Genomic DNA, 18,963 nt, shown 5'->3' with positions numbered 1-18,963 from the left:
TCACTGAGTTTAGCAAAGAAGATGCTATTTAACAAAGGGACAGATGTATGAACCAGCGTTAAGTGCAGAAATGCACTTAACGCTGGTTAACTGGGGGATTAAGATTTTCCTAATGTATCACTAACGTGCGCTAGTGACAGCCCGCCGAGGCTGTCCCCTGCAACCCCCCCCCCCCCCCCAGTGATTAGCGGCCGGGGCGATGTATTAACAGCCTTCAAGGCGTTAATTTGCCCAAGCCGCTTCGCCAGCTCAGAGCTAGCGTTGTCCTATCACTGTGGGGACAACGCTAGCCCTGCTTCTGGCTCGGGCTGCACTGGAGATCTCGTGGTTTTAGCAAGATCTCGCGCATGCCCATTAGAGCCGGGTAGGGGGGGGGGGGAGCGCACTGAGAATGCGCAATGCGCCGGGGGGAGCCGATAAGGATACAAAAGTCATAAAAAGACACCCAATTTTACACGGCTCTTGTGCATTGTAAATATGCAACTTGTATTGCATGGAGTTCAGTTATATAACTGTAGCTACGTGGCCACATCGTACTCACCACCAATAAATGTTCTACTACTTTGGTGGTAAAGCAGCTTTGACATTGGGAACTCCTAATCTTTGTTTTCTTAAATATATGTAATTCAACATAGCCAGGTGATAAACAGCCTATATAACAAGTTCTGAGGACAATGCAGTACTCTCTACAAGTGATAGGCAACAGAAACCTCATGGGATCAGAAGGCTTGTCATAGGGATGGAGGCCTTAACTGTCCCTGTGTATGAAATTCCATGAAGTGTTACGAGCATCTTATGACCCATAATTCTGTTTACGGTGCAGTTCTGGCTCTTAATATTGTATGTAGCCTGTATATGAAGCGGAAGCCTGGATTATATACCCACATCACAGTTTTGGAATGTAACATTCCCCCTGCATATAGCAGGTACTAGACCTCTGTGACAAATGCAGTAAAATACTCTAGTTTCCAAACGGTTTAATATTATTACAAACAAAAATAGTTTTTTGCAATGTTTTCCACATTTTAAAAAGAAAAGTCCTTCAAAAATGATCAAAGGAAAGTTCAGCAAGTCAACTTTTTATTTGCGCCCTCTTTTTGCAGGACTTTGCCTTGTGTCTTTTCTAGCTCGCATAGAGTAGCGGTATTGTGTGGGTGGAGGCGTTAATGTGGCAGTAGATGCTACAGACTGATAGTGTGGCATTTCGTCCGGTGAAGTGTAGATACCGGTCGGGCGCATTGTTCTGTGCAGTTCCAACAGGCAACGCAATTCTCGCTGGTTGTCATTCTGTTGGGTAGCCAAGAGCTGCAGACTTGCGGCCAATTTGCCAATGTTTGTACTCATCTGCGAAAGCAAAATGTTTCGGTCTGTCTCCATCTTTAACATCTTCTTAAATATTGCGCTATTTTTGTTCACGCCCATGGTCAGTTGGCATAAGTCTATATGCAGTGCGCTCATCTTTTGCATTATTCCCTTTCTAAGACCCTCCTGTGCCTCAATAAAGCTCTTGATATGTTCCTCAAAGGTCCATAGAGTTGGGTCAATGGATGGAGCACTCTGGCGTGGCTCCTCTGGGTGTGAAACGTCTTTATCAGGACAGTTTGTCCAAGTGGAGTCCAAAAGGAGACTGTCCTGTGTTTCCAAAGCCTCTGCAGATAGTCCTAAAGATGGAGCAGTACCCTCTTGCTCTTTCTGTTTGGACCTGGCCTTTATAGGCTCCTCTATCGAAAATGGTGGAACCTGGTACTTGGATTCACAGGATCCCTCCGCCTCCTCCTCGTAGTGTAATTCCTGATAACATGAATTTCCTAAAATAGTAATTTGTAAATATTAAAATTATGCAACTTAAAAAAAAAAAGCCCCATTGAAGTAGATTTGGCCCAAAATTAGCTGCACTGTGACTTCTTTATACATGGGACCGGAAGTGCATTTAACAGCATGGTTGCAGAAACATTAAACAAGCTTACTAATGCCCTAAGGGCCAGTGCACAATCGGTATGTGCAGTAAAAGTCCTGTACGTGTAACACATGACAAACCCGAGACTGAAGAGGGCAATGGATGATCGTGTGTGCATAACCCGAATTAAAAACAAATTCACCTAAATAGTTACAACAGAGTAGGTTTCACACGCACACACAAAAAAGTCTTGGTGGCAAGGTACACCGGACAAACATCTACTACTTGTGAGGCGCAGAGAGTAAGGCATAGTTCCTGCATGGTGGCAGTCTCACCGAGAAGAGCATCTACCAGCTCAATGTGAGGACAGCAGAGGCCTCTAAGCTTGGAGGAGCCATCGGACTTGAGTTGATGTCCCAGGAGAAATGTCCTGCCAGACAGCAGGAAATAACCAGAGAATGATTTGGGGTCTATATTGTTGAGTGTTTGGCCGCCCATCGTCCCACATCTCACTGAAGAGACATTGTTACTCCTGGATGAAGTCGGATATAGAGGATGTTCTTACTCCACTTTCATGCAGTTTTCCAGAAGCCAATGTGGTTATTAAATCACTTTTAAAAGTAGTTTTAACTAGTAAATGCCTCTGAAAGCTGATCCCACACACGTGATATTGATGGAGCAGAAGCCTCAAGCTTGGACTACCCGATGAGAGGTCATCTGCTGGTTTCTTTAGTCTCTTCAAAAGTGCTCAGTATTTCCTCTATGCTCCCCGGATCTTCCCTGTCCAGTTACTCACAAAACAGTCACAGAAATGAACAATCACAGACCTATGTACTAAACCATGCATGGGGAACCTTCAGCCCTCCAGCTGTTGTTGAACTACACATCCCAGCATGCTCTTCTACAGTTTTTCTATTTGGCCAGGCTTAAACTTGCATGGCAGGCTGGAATGTGTAGTTCAACAACAGCTGAAGGGTTGAATGTTCCCCATCCCTGTACTAAATGGTCAGCGACTACAAAGACATATACTACATGCCTCACCAGCCATTCCACTTTAAGGGGTATATTTACTAAAGCTTCTAAAAAAATAAAAAGAGGTGATGTTGCCAATAGCAACCAATACAATTTTGTTTATCATTTCTCAAATGCATCCTAGAAAATGATAGAAATTGATTGGTTGCCAAGGACAACATCACCTCTTAATTTTTTGTCTCACAAAGATAAAAGACAATGAAAACAAAGGACACATACACAGGAGAATTGTAGACAACTCATCTATGCTATCTACCTCTCTTCCACCGATTATTACAAGTAGCAGAGAAGATATACAAAGTGTCCTAGAAGCAAACTATTGCATTGATTGACGCTCTTTAAGAGAGTGGACAGAAAAGATCTAGCACTGAAGATGTCTATGAACTTAAAACCTGATGTTTATTCGGCAAGCTCCCCCCCCATACAGATTGAGCCCCTCATTCACTGCAAGGGCTCGCCAGAACGTCCCTGCTGGCGAGCGCTTGCTGAGAGGGACTTCATTAGACTGGGACGTGCGAGCATCCCACATGCACGTGCATCCCAGTCACTCTGCGACAGGACCCTGCCCATCTCCGCTTCAGGGGAACGGGCAGGGTTGGGGGGAGGGGTATTGTGCGGGGGGCAACCGGTGACGGGGAGCTCTGTCGGAACGGGTGCGCGAAAATCTCGTGCACGCGCGCCCCCTTCCGACGGGTGGAGGGGCCTGCCGATTCTATCGCCAGCCCCTGCAAGCATGAGAGGGGCTCCGTCTGTATATGGAAGAGGGGGCACCCAATAAAATGGGTGCGGACAACCGTGAAGTAGTAGGCGTAATGCTGGTCATACACTAGAACAACATAAGCACATACGATCTACTTACGACCGCAAGCAAAGGCGACTGATCATACGTGCAGCACGTATGATCAGTGGAGCAACCCACGTGACCGCACCAATAATCTCACATTGTGAACACAATCGATCGGAGGATCCGTCGAAATCGTGCAGATCGGCCAGATATCATTCTTGTGTATGTCCAGCTTAAGAGGCAAGACAAGCAAAATTCCCGGGTTCCCTACCTTTGGTCTGACAATTTGCAAGGCTTGGGCCGTTTTTCTGAGGGAGATCTCTGCTCATCCCTGTCACACAGAGGAAAGAAGGTGATGAGATACAGGCTCGGGCCAGTCTAGAACCTCTAGTCAGCTCAACATATAATTGTGCTTTACAGAGAAACAGAACTATAGTATTAATAGAGGCCTCCCAATAACATACAGCCAAAGGCCAAGTTACCACTGTGATCATTACATATTGGCCTTGTAGGATCAGAAGAGACCGGAGACGATGTGGAGAAGGGCCGAGCCATTTCCCTGGGGTTTATGTTTTATATACAGACATGAAAAGTGAGGACTAATCTCTGATATAATTTTGGCGACATTCACCCTCTTAGTAGCCTCCCTCCCGATCCAGCAGTTGGGTCTGGCCGCTCCCAAATCTAATTCGCACATTTTACATCTGCCCCCCTGCAGTGCACATGGTTTTGTCCATCTAAGAAGGATTTTGTCAGAAAGAGTGAACTAGAATAAGGCCCATAATGTGTGTGTGGTTACAACAAGTTTATCTTATTCCTTTTGACATCAGTGTAATGTGTGGGGTCACTGAAGGCCTAAAGACCACAAGTAAATGTATCCTGTAATCTTTGGGAGACTGGGAATCAGATTACAGATATTTACCTTATATATGCGCAGAGATTAACCACCACCTAGAGAACCGTTTACAACTTGTTAATGCGTTTCCCATTTGTAAATAAGAGGATTATTACCCAATAAGCTTCATCCAGATGTTTGAACTTGGAGCAAGGCTCCCTCGCTGACAAAGTTCCAGAAAGTACAATGATACATGATATTAGACCATACTGCCTGCCTTATTTGGGGCGCTCTGACATCTACCCCACTTTCAGTATCCCCCTAAAGTATTGTCCCTGGCACTGGAATACTTTCCTATTTGTCTCATCTCCTCACGTCTGGTCTGCCCCACTCAACATTGGCTCAGGACCGATGCTGCGCATCTGCAGATGTATGGTGTGTGCACCCACAGTGAACTTTTGGTTCGCCGGGTGTACGCACTCATGACGGCGTGGGGGGGGGGGGCGAAGGGCGCCAGGCTGCCTCATTACCATATGAGAACTCCCAGCGTTCCATGGTCATTCTTATGAGAAGGCTGGGCATCACCGGATGTCAACTGCCCGGCCGTATCCGTGCCAGTGTGCACGCATATGTAAGTAACTTAAATGTCACTGATATATGCGTGTACCTTCCACATCTTTCGAAGGTCCCCGACCCTCGAAAGATGTGGGAGGTCACCCGCTGGCATTCGAAAGGATGTTTATGCTAAACATCCATTCGCAGCCTGTGCGGGCAAAACCGCGCTGCAAGGGGGGGGGGGCGTTCATTCGTCGGGCGGGGTTTCGTGGATTTGCAAGGCTGCAAGTTCGCAGCCTTGCGAATCAACCAGAATTACCCCCTATATAATTTGCGGAGACCTGAGGAAATCTGGACCTCACCAATTGGGATGCTATATGAAGAGAGATATTTATTCTAAAGAGGAGTATTAAAAAGCAGAATGGTCTTACAAATTAAATAAAATCCCATGTACATTGTTAAAGTACTCGCAGCTGCAATTACATTACTTACAGTTTGTCTGCAGCAGTTACACCGCTACATTACTTGCAGCGCTTCTGCAGAAGTTACATTGTCACATTACTTGCAGTGCTTCTGCAGCAGTTACATAATGTAACTGGTTACTTGCAGCACTTCTGCAGCAGTTACAATGTTACATTATTTGCAGTGCTTCTGTAGCAATTACATTGTTACATTACTTGCAGCACTTATGCAGCAGTTACATTACTTGCAGTGCTTCTGCAGCAGTTACATTGTTCCATTACTTGCAGCGATTCTGCAGCAGTTACATTGTTCCATTACTTGCAGCGCTTCTGCAGCAGTTACAGTATTACTTGCAGTGCTTCTGCAGCAGTTACAGTATTACTTGCAGCGCTTCTGCAGCAGTTACAGTATTACTTGCAGCGCTTCTGCAGCAGTGACATGGTTACATTACTTAGGGCAATTCTTCAACAGTAACACTGTTACAGTACTTGCAGCGCTTCTGTAGATACATTACTTGCAGCGCTTCTGCAGCAGTTACATTACTTGCAGCGCTTCTGCAGCAGTTACTGGCTGTGTGGCTTGGTGACGTAAGCCTCATCCAACCCCCGAAACGTAGCCTTGTCCTGCCCTGCTTTCACTCCTCTCCATGCTTCTCCTGGAGAGGAGTTATAAAAAGTAGGCAGGTATGCATTACTTGCAGTGCTTCTGCAGCAGTTACAGGGTCACATTACTTGCAGTACTTCTGCAGCAGTTACAGGGACACATTACTTGCAGTACTTCTGCAGCAGTTACAGGGTCACATTACTTGCAGTACTTCTGCAGCAGTTACAGGGACACATTACTTGCACTGCTTCTGCAGAAGTTACAGGGACACATTACTTGCACTGCTTCTGCAGCAGTTACATGGTCACATTGCTTGCAGCGCTTCTGCAACATTTTCTACACTTGTTCTGCAGTACAGTTTTGTTGTAACCTGAGGAATTTCTCTAATCTGCATCCAGCTGAGAGACGTCTATATGAATGTGACTATGACTCACTGGTTTGCTGCAGAAAAAAAACCTAGAGAAGAGTGAAGAATAAGAGACTGCATCCTATATAATGTCTTCCTGAGAACTAGCTCCCAATTCAGCAGAACTGGGACAGGCCTTGGCTGTCCATCACAGCAGATTGTATTCTATTACACCGAATTAAAAAGCTGGTTTTATTCAGATTATTAGTACATAGATTTTCATTTCAGATAGCAATTTTTACAAAAATAAAATATTAGATCCAATACAAGATCCAACACCGACAGGTGTTAAAACAGAAAATTTCACAGATGCGACCCTACGCGCTTCGTCTGTTAGGACTTCTTCGGGGGTGATCTGGATCTAAATGGTGAAAAACGGACAGTCCTGGGGGCAGTTGCTAGGCCGAATGGAAGAACCCGGAACTGGAAATGACGAATTTGAATAGCAAACCTTAGGTATTTCTGGTGTGCGGGTAGGATTGGAACATGCAAGTAAGCATCCCGGATGTCTAGGGAGACCACGTAATCCCCCGGTTCCAGGGCTAGGATTATAGTCCTTAAAGTTTCCATCCAAAACTTAGAAACCTTTGCCACTTTGTAGAGTGACTTGAGGTTTAGAATTGGCCCGTAAGTTCCATTTGTTTTGGAACCGGGAACAGAGTCGAGTAGTAGCCTAGTCCTCTCTTTGTACTGAGGAACTTGAAGGACCGAAGAGAAGATGTTCTTTTTTGTGTAGATAGACACGCCGATTTGGCAGCTGTCAGAAAGGCCACAAACTTGTTAAGCTCTTCCCCAAAGAAATTTTCACCCTTAAAGGGTAAAAGTTCCAAGGTGTACTTGGATTCCAGGTCCGCTTCTCATGGTCTTAGCCAAATGATGCGGCGGGTCTGAATGAAGCTGGTGTGGCAACTTAAGTGGCCGCATCTGACCTGTATATAAATAAAATGCTCGATTTAATGTGATATACACATAACTTGGCATCCTTCGAGGTGTCAAGGGTAACCTTGTAGGACCTGATCCATCGTAAAATGGATTTAGCCGTGCTAAGGTAGAACCGCCCCAGTGAATGGGGATATAGCCCCTAGGGAGTGTTCTAAACACCTGTCCGCAGGGTCTTTTAATACTGAAGTGGCCGGCAGAATTAAGTAACCAGGCCACATGAGAATGGATACCTGGGCTTTTCTCACCCAGAATTCTCACTCATCCTTCCTGATCTCCACGGAGTGGTCAGAATGAGGGAATTGAAATCACTTTCTGCTTTTATTAAAACCATATTTGTTTCTAGCAGTAGGTTCAGGCTCTCACCGAGTCAGACATTAACACCTCACAGATTGCATGAATGAGAGCTGCCACATCAGTTGTCTCTGCTTATGAAGCAGGAGTGTCTGTAGGCATAGGATCATTATCCTGGTGAACATCAATATTGATGTAATCCTCAGCATTTACATTATCATGCCCATCATGAACTGTGTCATCCTGTGCTGCAGAGAGCAATGGTGTGAACAGAGGCCTAGCAGGTAGCGCAACATTAGGTAGCAGCTTTTGTATACTACCGAAATCTGCTGCAAGGTCTGCACCGTGGTTGACAGGGCATCCACCCAAAGTGGAGGGGGCTGGACTACAGAGAGTGCCATGGGGTGTGCTGAAAATGGTTGCGCATGGTGGTTGTTGATAAACCACCGTGGCAGAGGACTGGCCAGGGGGGATAAAGAAATTTACACTTAACCCTTCCTGGATGCATCCTGTTCAGACAGGTCTGCAGCACAGCTCCTGTATAAAGTAGGAGCTTTGGAGACTCTGTCTGTATGCGCCCCCGTTTGGATATAATGCCCATAAATCCAAAGTGGGGGGTTGCAGTGCACAATAGGTATATTCAACAGAGGAAAACCTACAGTGATATCACTGAGTGTATGTGACCCCAGAGGATGAAACCTCTGTCATCTTCCTCAGAAGATGAGAGAAAAACAGTGCATAAGTACTGACAGACAGTGAAAGTAAAGAGCTAGCACATTGTGGTCATATACAACAGCATTTACATTTAGCCATTACAGCCTATAAATGCTATCACACCCTGTGTCAACCACTTAACTCTTTAAAAGGAGTAAGGGGGATTTAGGGTGGCTGTGAAAGCGACTACTTAGGCTGTAGACAGTTACACAGAGGAGACTGTGCCCTCTCTCTGTAAGACATTTGTGCCTTTAAAATGGCACTGGTCTGAGAGAAGGGGGGCAGGCACAGGGTTAAAACAGCTAATGGACGACCATCTGCGGAGAGAACGGCGCCAAAACTGGGGGAGGGATTACAAGCCAAGCGACACCTCCCCTGCTGGACTTCCCCCACTGGGGCAAAATGGAGCCTTGTTTTAAAATGGGCCCCCCAGCCCTGGCCTGTGCTCTGTCCCCGGTGGTCTAGTGGAGTCCCTGATCGGAGCCAGTGTCCACGCCAGCTGCTGCGGCTGTCTCCCACAGCGATTTGCGCTCCCTGAGGGAGCCTTACCTGCTCCTGGTATCGGCCACACTGCCGGGGGGGGGGGGGGGAGATGTCCGGCGGTGCTAGTCGCTGTGTGTCTCCCCCGCCGGGCTACCCCGCTTGACGATAGTCGTGGGTGGAGTGATGTGGTAGCGAGGGGGTTACCTCAGATGCAAAAACGTCTCTGCCGCTAGAGCGGCTATGCCGTTTAAGCGGCAAATTCAAAGGTAAAAAATAGAAAAATAAAGCAGCTTCTTATGGGATTACCTCAGTGAGGTAATCCCTGCTGATAAAAGGTGCATCTGCTTCCTGCAGGCTCCAAACAAAAACTGAGCTCTGTGAGCCTGGAGGCGGGGTTGCAGGGAGAGGAACCAAGGCATCCTGGGAAATCTTCAACAAGCTTCGCTGATTGGTGCCTAATAAAATACTTTAGTGGTCAAACTGACCACTAAAGGAGGAACGAGATATAAGAAAAAATGGAGGGAGTGAAAAACCGTAAGGGTTCTATGTCCCATCCACCAAAGTGTGCTTAAAAAAAATTCCATACCTAATTCAATGCAAATGGTCTTGAAATCTCAGACAAAATTAATTTTAAAACCACCAGACAATATAAAAGGCTGAAGTCATCAGACTTCAGGCTGCATGAGTTTTGAATTATGTATGTTGAGCATGTATTATATTTTATTATTTCTAGTCTATGACCGAAGAGTTCTGAATATACTGGTTTATAATTTGTTGCTTATTTTTTTTTTTGAAAAATATTTTTATTCAGCACTTTTTTGTACATTGTGAAATATTAAATTATAACAGTTGTACATCATTTCAATAAAAAGAAATTTTACATCACAGTATGACATTGACTGTTGATTTCACAGTATTTGGTTTTACATATCCATTATATTCAGATCATAGTTATAGTTGTTTTGTTTTCAGATCTTACAGATAAACATATTATGGCATTTTATATTTCTTCGTATAGTGATGTTCTAGTAGTTCTCCGGCATTAACAACATTATAAATTTATTGTGAGTACAAAGTGTTGTCACAAAAGAACAAAAATCAAAAGAGGTCCAGAAGTGGACCTAAGAGATCAAAAAGGTGTGCTCCTCTCTCTCGCCCCCCCCCCCATCCCGCCCCTGCCAACCCCCCAAAAAAAAAGAATAAAATAAGTATTGGGGAAATGCTGAAGTGAGGAAACTATGTCACAGCCACAGGATGGTCCTCGGCTATCACGCGTAATAGATACCAGGATGTGTCTTTTAGACTTTTGTGTATTTGTTGTCTCACCTCTAAAGATAGTGTGTCTATGTAGCTTTCCCACATTGAGAAGAATTTTTTTACCTTGGATTCCTTGCTTAGAGTAGTCTCGACCCAGTCCATTCTAAATAGATGAAATAGTTTATGTTTAAATAATGGAAAAGTTGGGGGGGACGTTGAGGTCCATTCTTGTAGTATGGTTTTCCTTGCGGCTGCACTAATGGCTAATAATAGGTCTCTACAACCTTTTGTTACTCTTAAGTCTGAGGGAATTACGCCCAACACTGCCCAGTCATCTACAAATGGGACATAGTTTACTAGGTGGGTTTCTGCATATCTTTTTACTTGAAGCCAGAAGCCTCTGACCATTGGACATGCCCAGAAGCAGTGGTAAAGATCCGCCTCCAGTTCCCCACATCTATAACAAGCGCTCGAATTTGTTCGGCCCATTAAATGGCTCCGGTGGGGAGATAAATAAGCCCTGTGGAATATATTAAGAAACATCTCAACATATGAGGAGGAGGGTAGCGTTTTGCAGGATTTTAGTAAGAATTTAATTAGGTCGTCTGTGTCGTATTGTGGAAATTTTAGTATCCATTGGGCTATGCCTTGCTTACTGGATGTATAGTCTAGAATGGTTCGAAAATGTTGATAATAGCAGGATATAGCTTTTTTCTCTAGGGGTGGCTGTAGTAAAAGGGTATCAAGGGTATTGTTCCAATCTTTGTCTGAGAAGTTGCGTATTACCGTGGAAACATAATGTTGGGCTTGTAGGAAGGCCAGAGGGTGTCCCGTTAGGCAGGGGAATTTTTCGCTCGCCTCTAAGAAGGTTAGAGGTCTACGTGCTGATCTGTCAACCAAGGATCCGATGCCCGTGACGCCCCCCACCCTCCATATGTTGAATGGGTATGTAGCGGATCCCTCTTGGAATTCTGTATTGTTTATGAATGGGAGATGTATTGATTTGTGGGAGTTTAGACCTGCTTGGCCTCTTACCCAGTGCCATGTTTTTTTCGTGTTCCATATCAAGGGGTTTTCCTGTGAATGTTTCGGGACCTCTTGATCGTGAAGGTGTAAGAACGACAGCAAGCATTTCCCTGGAACCATCTCTCTTTCCAGGGAGGTGCATGTGTAATATTCTGTCCCGGCTAACCAATCTGAAAGATAACGGAACATTGTGGCCTTGTTGTATTGCCTAATGTCTGGTAGGCCCAGGCCACCGTTCCATTTAGGCTGTTGCAGCTTTATTAGGCCTATTTTGGGTCTGCCGTTGTTCCATATAAATTCTCTGATGTTTTTATTAAAAGTTTTGATGTCATTTGGGGAGATGTAAAGGGGTAGTCCCTGCAGTAGGTACATTAATCGTGGAAAAGTTACCATCTTGATTAAGTTTATTCTCCCGATGTAGGAGATGGGTAGGTTTTTCCAGTTTTTTTAACTCCTCATAGGCTTGTTGGAAAGTGGGGGCATAGTTTAATTTGTAAAGTTGTCCTAGGTGTCGGGGGATTTGTGTGCCTAAGTAGGTAAATGAATTGGTGGCCCAGACGAACGGTACACTGTTGGTGAAGTCGGTGGGTAGGGGGCGTGATGTTAGGGAAAGTGCCTTGGATTTTTGCATGTTGATTGCGAAGCCCGATATTTCTTTGAAATGTTTAAACAGTTGTATAATGTGATGGAGCGACTCCGTCGGGTTAGAAATATATAATAAAATATCGTCCGCAAAGGCGGTGAGCTTCACAACCCTGGATCCGATTGGTATGCCTTTGAAGATGGGGTCAGCTTCTAAAAGGCGTAGAAATGGGTCCAGTGCCAAGTTGAACAGTAGGGGCGATAGAGGGCAACCCTGGCGGGTGCCTCTGTGCATCACTATCGGGCCGCCTAGGGTACCATTTACCATAATTCTAGTTGTGGGGGAGTTGTATAGATATTTAATAAAGTCTATCAGTGTTTTATTGAATCCTCTTTGTTCTAAGGTTTGGAAGAGGTGGGTCCACAGAACCGTGTCGAAGGCTTTTATGGTGTCAAGGCTTAGTAGGATATTGTTGTGGGTGTTAGTTAGGGCGGACGATGCCACCGCCGCTATGGCTGTTCTAATACCTTTTACCGAGTGCCTTCCTCGGATAAATCCTAGTTGTGTTGGTGTGAGGAGGTCGGGGAGTATTGTTTGCATTCTGTCCGCTATGATTTTGGCTAGAATTTGTTGCTTATTGTAGCACAATGCACGATAAGATTTTCTGTATAAGATCCGTTCCTTGAATTATGTATGTTGAGTATGTATCATATTCTATTATTTCTAGAATATACCATTGAATATCCATTTGGAAGTGACACGAAAAACGGCTGTTTTAAAGTGATACACACCAATAAGTGAATAGCCCCTACATTCGATATTGGGTTTGTCCCCTGGTATGTGCCCATTTATTGTTTTTAGGTGTTCCTATATATATTTATGGCTCATAAGACTATTTTGGCTTACTAGGATTACATCCATTTATAGGCAATTCTGGAGCCCTCAGTGTGACAAGGGTTCTTCACACAGAGTCTGATGACTTCAGCCTTTGATATTGTCTGGTGGTTTTAAAATGAATTTGGTCTGAGATTTCTAGACCATTTGCATTGACTTAGGTATGGAATTCCATTTTTTAAGCACACTTTGGTTTATGGCACATTTTTCACCATTTAGATCCAGATCACCCGTGAGGAAGAAACGCGTAGGGTCGCATCTGTGAAATTTTCCGTGTTAACACCTGTTGTGTTGGATCTAATATTTCATTTTTTTTTAAATTCCCATCTGAAATTAAAATCTATGTACTACTAATCTGAAAAAAAAACAACCCATATATAAACAACCCATATATATGATGGGGTTATCCCGCTTACAGCATGAGAAAAGCCCATTTATGAAGTAGCCCTGAAATGGAACTAGAACAGCATGCAAGAACTCAACATGCTCCCAGTGAGGCGCCATCATGCACTTGTGTGTTACCTGTACGTCCTTTGGTGGAGATCTCGTTTGCCAGTCTCTCAAAGTACTCGGGTAAATCAGAGTACTCTGTGCCATAGGAGATGACCTTGATGCCCTTGTCCAACATGTTCTCCCGCAGCTTCTTGAACTCATCCACATCCTCCCGACGAACCAGCATGAAATGTTCTAAGTCTGACTTATGTTTCACCGCCTCCAGGAACAGGGCCTGGAACGTTGTGTCGTCCACTGTGCGGCCACAGCCCAGGAACAGGAAGGACTTGGTTTCATAAAGCTTCTGAATTTCCCTCTGCAGAAGGAAAGCATATTAAGGATTAAAATAAATATGGTACTGACTGACCATGTTACTGGGGGTTGGACTGTCCTAACATGGTCCCTATGCAATCATGCGGTCCCTGAGAGCTCATCGCTGGAAAACAAGCTCATTACCACTCATTCCTGTGCTCTGCAGCTTTATCCCAACACACCAGAAGCACAGACATAGCTGTAAATCACATGTCACATGACTTTGTGCAAAATACCAAACATCATTATGGGGCAGAATCCCAAAGGAGACGCTGTGTGGTGGGGATACCCATGACAAAGAATAGTGCGGAGCAGTGTAACTGCAGAGACCGCAACCCGATTGGTTGAAGAGGCTCTGCATCAATGGCTGTTCCAACACTGGGCCAATAAGAAGTGTTTTATACAACCAAATAATAATAATGGTTAATAACGGTCTCAGAGCGATTTAGCAATGTACATATAGCCCCATACCTGATAGGATATGGTTGCTAGCTCCACACTATGAAGGTCAACATACATTAGAGGTAGACCTCTAAATGTCAACAGGGCTTACTTAGGTCGACACATAAAATAGATCTGAAGGTCGACAGTCAAAAGGTTGACATGAGTTTTTCACGTGTGTCCCCCCCCCACCCCCAAAACAGGCAGTATTTCATACCCTACCAACCACTAAGACATGGAGGGAGAATATAATACGTGCCCGAAACGAGGGGGCCTGGTACACTGATAGGTAGTCCATGTTGACTTTTTGCAAAATTCGGGACAAAAAAATTGAAAAACTATATCGACCTTTTGACTCGTTCCCTACATCCCAGCTGTATTGTGTATGAAGACTTGTGCTGCTAATTGTTACCTGTGCTCTGTTGTAGTGTCTCAGTTACTGTTATGTTTAGTCCTGTGCACTCTGTATTGTTCTAATGTGTGCCCTATGTACGGTGCTGCCTTAGAAATACAATGTATTAATAATAATAATACTACTAATAATATACTGGAGCATATAGAATAACCTCACCATGACCTCCGTGTTCCTGAGAACATTCTGGTAACCAGCCGGGTGAAGGACTATTCCGCTGGGGTTGGTGTACACCCCATGGATGTGCAGGACACTCAGTTTCTTCTTCTCCTGAGCCCACTCTAGCACCTGGCAGGAAGACAACAGTTTAGTCCAGCAATAGTGAATCATGCGGGGAACACAGAGCAGCTGAAGATCCAAAGCTATGTAAGTGGGGAAAGGTGTGTGGTTGTAGGTGGTTGGCTGGGCTCAAGGTTTGCACTGCGGTTACTGGGTCCACTAGCAATAGAGTTCCTTTCATGCTGCCTCCCATCCTAGCCCAAAATGATTCTACGTGAAGGGAGCAACCAGAGGTTCTCTCATTTATTTTTCAGGACACAAGTGAAACACAGCAGCCGGAATTCCGCTTACAACAAATGGGGCATGAGAGTGTGTAACATCCGCAGAACGTTCATTCCATGAATTCCACCAGTGTGTACATTATCCTGTGTCTTACGCTAAGCTGCAAACACCATATTACCTTCTTCTCATCAGTGAGGTCTATGGACTCCAGCTTTTTCCCCTGGTGAAACGCGTAGATCTCCAGCAAGTTGTCGAAATTAGTTGTTAGGACCAAGGCACCATGTTCCATCAGCTGCAGCACAGACTGTAATAACTGCTTCCCTGAGTCTTCCATCTTTGACTCAAGGTCATCAAAGACTTCATATAAACAGTCCTTGAAGAAGGTGGAGCGTACATTACTTGTCCGCTACAGTGATCAAAGGAAAAGAGCATGCAAGTTAGGTGACAGCTGTGATAGTCCAAAATATAATATAAATGGATCTGTACACAAAAGCTTGGGGGATGCTCGTTAAATGCCTGTGATGCGTTTCACCTATCGACAGAGCAATATCCTCAGGCAGTACCATTCAATTTAGTACAGGACAACACTAAGGGGGGAATGTATACATCTAACAAGCCTTGAAGAGAGAGTGCAATGCAACTGATGACAGCTTCTGTCATTTATCTAGCACAGTCTCAAATGACAAAGCTGATTGGCGGCTTTGTGAAACTGTTGCGCTCTCCTCTCCTGGCTGATTAAATGTGTCATATTTAAAAGTGTTGGATCCATTCAGTAGGGGGGGAAAGAGGCGGCAGATTAATGTGCCACCAAGCAACATAGACAATGTTCTCTGGCCGGGATGAAGAATGGATTAAACTAAATATCACTAAATACTGATGGATTTCAGCAAGATAATGCAAATTCTACCATCAGCCATGAAGAACAGAGATAAGAGGAAGGTTGTGGAATGGGCTTCACAGGCAATTTATTGCCAAGATGCTGTCAGTAGCAGGGAGGAGGGGTATCTCTAGCCAGAATAGAGTTTTGTAAGCCAAGTACCTCAAGACATTTGGGATGTGTATCATTAGGTCGAGAGTGAAAAGTTTGGCCACTATTGGTCGACACATGAAAAACGTGGCCACGCAAGTCGACATCGTCAAAAGTGGAAAAAAGTTGGCATGAGTTTTTAATTTTTTTTTTTTTGTGTCGATGTCAAAAGGTCGACATGGACACCGTATTAGTGTAAGCTACGCTTGGCAAATTATTATATTCTCCCTCTACAGATGGAGCCAGGCTCACTCCAGATACCAGAGTCTGGCGCACCAGCAGAGCAGAGGAGAATGGTTCCATCTGTATGCCCAATGGGATGGTAAAGTATGAACAAGTGGTTTAAAAAAAACAATCCATGAAAAACTCACATCAACCTTTTTCATAGGCCTTTTGCTTGTGTCAACCTTTGACCCTGTAGACCTTTTTTATGTGTTTTTCAATAGGGATCATCTTTTTGATTGTCCACCTAATGACCACATAGTGACATTTGGATACTGTGATCGCTGCCAAATGGAGGCATTACTAAGTACAGACTGGCAGCTCACCCAAACCTTCACACATGGCACAGACATGGTTATTATTCAGTAAGTTGAGACTCGGACAATTAGAGGAAATACATAGAAGGTATGCCTCATTATGTGCAGAAATAGGCCCTGTGGCACACAAGCTTCTGTTGGCACTCACGCCTGCTTGTAACACTGTGCCCGTTGCCTCCCCACAGTCCCAATCCGGGGCAAATACAAGTGTCTGACCATAAGGACTATATACATTTCATCTCCTGACCGCACTGACCGGAGACAGCTTCTGGATGAGGTCATGAGCCACGTGGATGAGATTCTTGTCTTCGTGGAGACATTTCTGGAATTTTTTGCTCTCTTCTTCTTCGAGGAGGTCAAAATCATTAGCAGCATCGAGTAGAGCCTGGATTAACCCTTTCCAAGACTTCAGTGCAGGGACCTGGGGTGCTACGGCTGAGCTGATTCCCGTTCCGATGACTAATACCAGCTCCTGGGGTTTTTTGGTTTTTAGGCTTGGTAAAAGCTTTCTGGAAAACACAAGATCCAGTCTGATACAATTAGTATCATGTGCCAACATGGCCAGCACCCAGGAAGGCTACAATTTACATTGTAGGTAGGTCAGTGCCAGGTACCCCTCTGTGATATAACTAATGACAGGAGGTCTGCTCTTCACTGCTAGGCAGCGGAAACTGCTGCACGATGACCAGTTTATGACATCAGAAAACATCTATGACGCTGAAGGCAGTCATACTAACAATGGGCTCAATTAAAAAGAATTGGCAGTCACTTATTAAGATCTGAATGTGTGGTTGAGAAGGCGGCAGGGACAAGGAGCAGGCGGCTAAGGATATCGAGGTTTGTGGGGATGACGATATGGGTGCTAGTTCTTGGGAACAGAGGACCTGCCAGATGAGGATTACATTATGTGGAACGACGGGCGTAATGTGTGGGTGGTGACCAAGTATTGTTTGAGGGCCTGTACTTGGGACTACAGCTGGTGACCAGGGCACTGAGCAGTAGTGGGGACTACAGCTGGTGACCAGGGCACTGAGCAGTAGTGATGACTGTTACCTCAGGGAATATTGGTAATTGGGAGACTGGTGTTTGGGATTAGAGAAGGTGCGCGGACTGTTGAGATAAGGTTAGGGTATGGGTTGGGTGTCTGTTACATGTGATTGGGATTAGAGCAGGCATGATAACTATTGGATTAGCATTACAGTGTGGGGGTGACTGGGACTGATTTTATCACAAGCTGTTAATGAGTGGTACAGATAAAAGAGAATTATCTATATATGTCTAGCTTCCGTGTGTAACTGAAACACTGCCATCTGTTGGCAGCGAGTGAAACTTCATCTCTTTCTCTCTCACACATGCACAAACACAGAGGCAATCACATGGCAGCAGACTAGCTTTTGAAGCATTTGCTTTGAGCAGGCTTATTAGTACTGTTATCGGTGTTGTTAGTAGTCCATTAAGCTAATAAATTGGATTATTGATGAGCTCTGTCTCTGAGCTGCTTCGCTGTGGTTACCTGCAGGTAACCAGTACACGTGAAGGCTCAGTGATCGAGGAAGCACATCCGGTTGCTGCAGCCACTGAGGTTAATTCCAGATCTCTGACCAATGAGCTGTGAGCAGGCTATAAGAGCCAGTGTAACAAAGGCGTGTTGCGCAGTATTCCTATACACAGGGGAAGTTCTAATTACTCATTAACCATCCTGTAGGCAGCAGTGTAATCTGGTGTGACAAATGATGGAAAGTGAGCCCATAAATGTCAGGGTTATATAATGCTGATTTCTGAGACACAGAGGAAAATGTAGATTATTCCGTCATGTGTCCCCATTGGTTGCAGCTGCTGGATATAGCCCCATACCAATAATGTATAGTAACACAAGGGGGAAAGATGAATACACAATAGTTGGATGTGATTGTTTCTATGCGCCAACTGTGATTGGGCTATATCATGAATACTGTGTATTGGGCCTCATTCAGACCTGATCGCTGGGCTTCTAATTTTCAGAGCACTGAGATAACCGCCCCGCCAGAGTGAAATCCTGCCCCATGCAAGCCTGCTAATGGCTTAGCACAGTGATATTCGCAATCAATGATTCCCCAGTGTGCGCAGTCTGTGTGTAGTCCAGAACTTACTCGGCGGCTGCAATGGAAAACCGGCTGATCGGGGCCGAAGCTGACGTCACATGACTTCCCCTCACACACCTGGTCACGCCTGCATTATCCCTGACACTACCAGATAGCAGCCGCTCACCATGTAATGATTCCCCAGTGTGCGCAGTCTGTGCGTAGCCCAGGACTTACTCTGCGGCTTCGTTAGAAATGGGCTGATCATTGCCGGAGCTGAGGTCTCATGACTTCCCCTCAATTGCCTGGGCGTGCCTGCGTTTTCCCTGACACTCCAATAAACTGTCCAGTTACCACCCACAAACACCAGCTTCCTGTCAATCAACTTGTATATAGCCAGCGATTAAAAAAGTAG

At 44.9% G+C, this 18,963-nt stretch overlaps 1 protein-coding gene across 7 annotated transcripts in view; it reads right to left on the bottom strand.

The window, feature by feature from the left end:
* Nucleotides 1-960: 960 nt before the first annotated feature.
* Nucleotides 961-18,963, bottom strand: part of SIRAL1 (SIR2 antiphage like 1) — a 57,390-nt gene continuing 39,387 nt past the window's right edge. For 4 of the 7 annotated variants that reach the window (XM_083162800.1, XM_083162801.1, XM_083162799.1 and 1 more), the window contains 6 exons: nucleotides 16,745-17,018; nucleotides 15,101-15,328; nucleotides 14,581-14,709; nucleotides 13,287-13,572; nucleotides 3,985-4,044; nucleotides 961-1,808 (listed from right to left, as the gene is read on the bottom strand). In XM_083162800.1, coding sequence (XP_083018926.1) covers nucleotides 1,081-1,808; nucleotides 3,985-4,044; nucleotides 13,287-13,572; nucleotides 14,581-14,709; nucleotides 15,101-15,328; nucleotides 16,745-17,018 — 1,705 coding nt within the window. In that variant the 3' untranslated portion in view covers nucleotides 961-1,080. The remainder of the gene's footprint in view (nucleotides 1,809-3,984; nucleotides 4,045-13,286; nucleotides 13,573-14,580; nucleotides 14,710-15,100; nucleotides 15,329-16,744; nucleotides 17,019-18,963) is intronic. The other 3 variants (XM_083162803.1, XM_083162806.1, XM_083162804.1) reach the window with 2 other exon arrangements.

The sequence above is a fragment of the Crinia signifera genome, chromosome 19 (genome assembly GCF_055691185.1).
Source record: "Crinia signifera chromosome 19, ASM5569118v1, whole genome shotgun sequence".
Taxonomy (NCBI): Eukaryota; Metazoa; Chordata; class Amphibia; order Anura; family Myobatrachidae; genus Crinia; species Crinia signifera.
The sequence above is the reverse complement of the archived record's forward strand: the minus strand, read 5'-3'. Positions and strand labels throughout refer to the sequence as shown.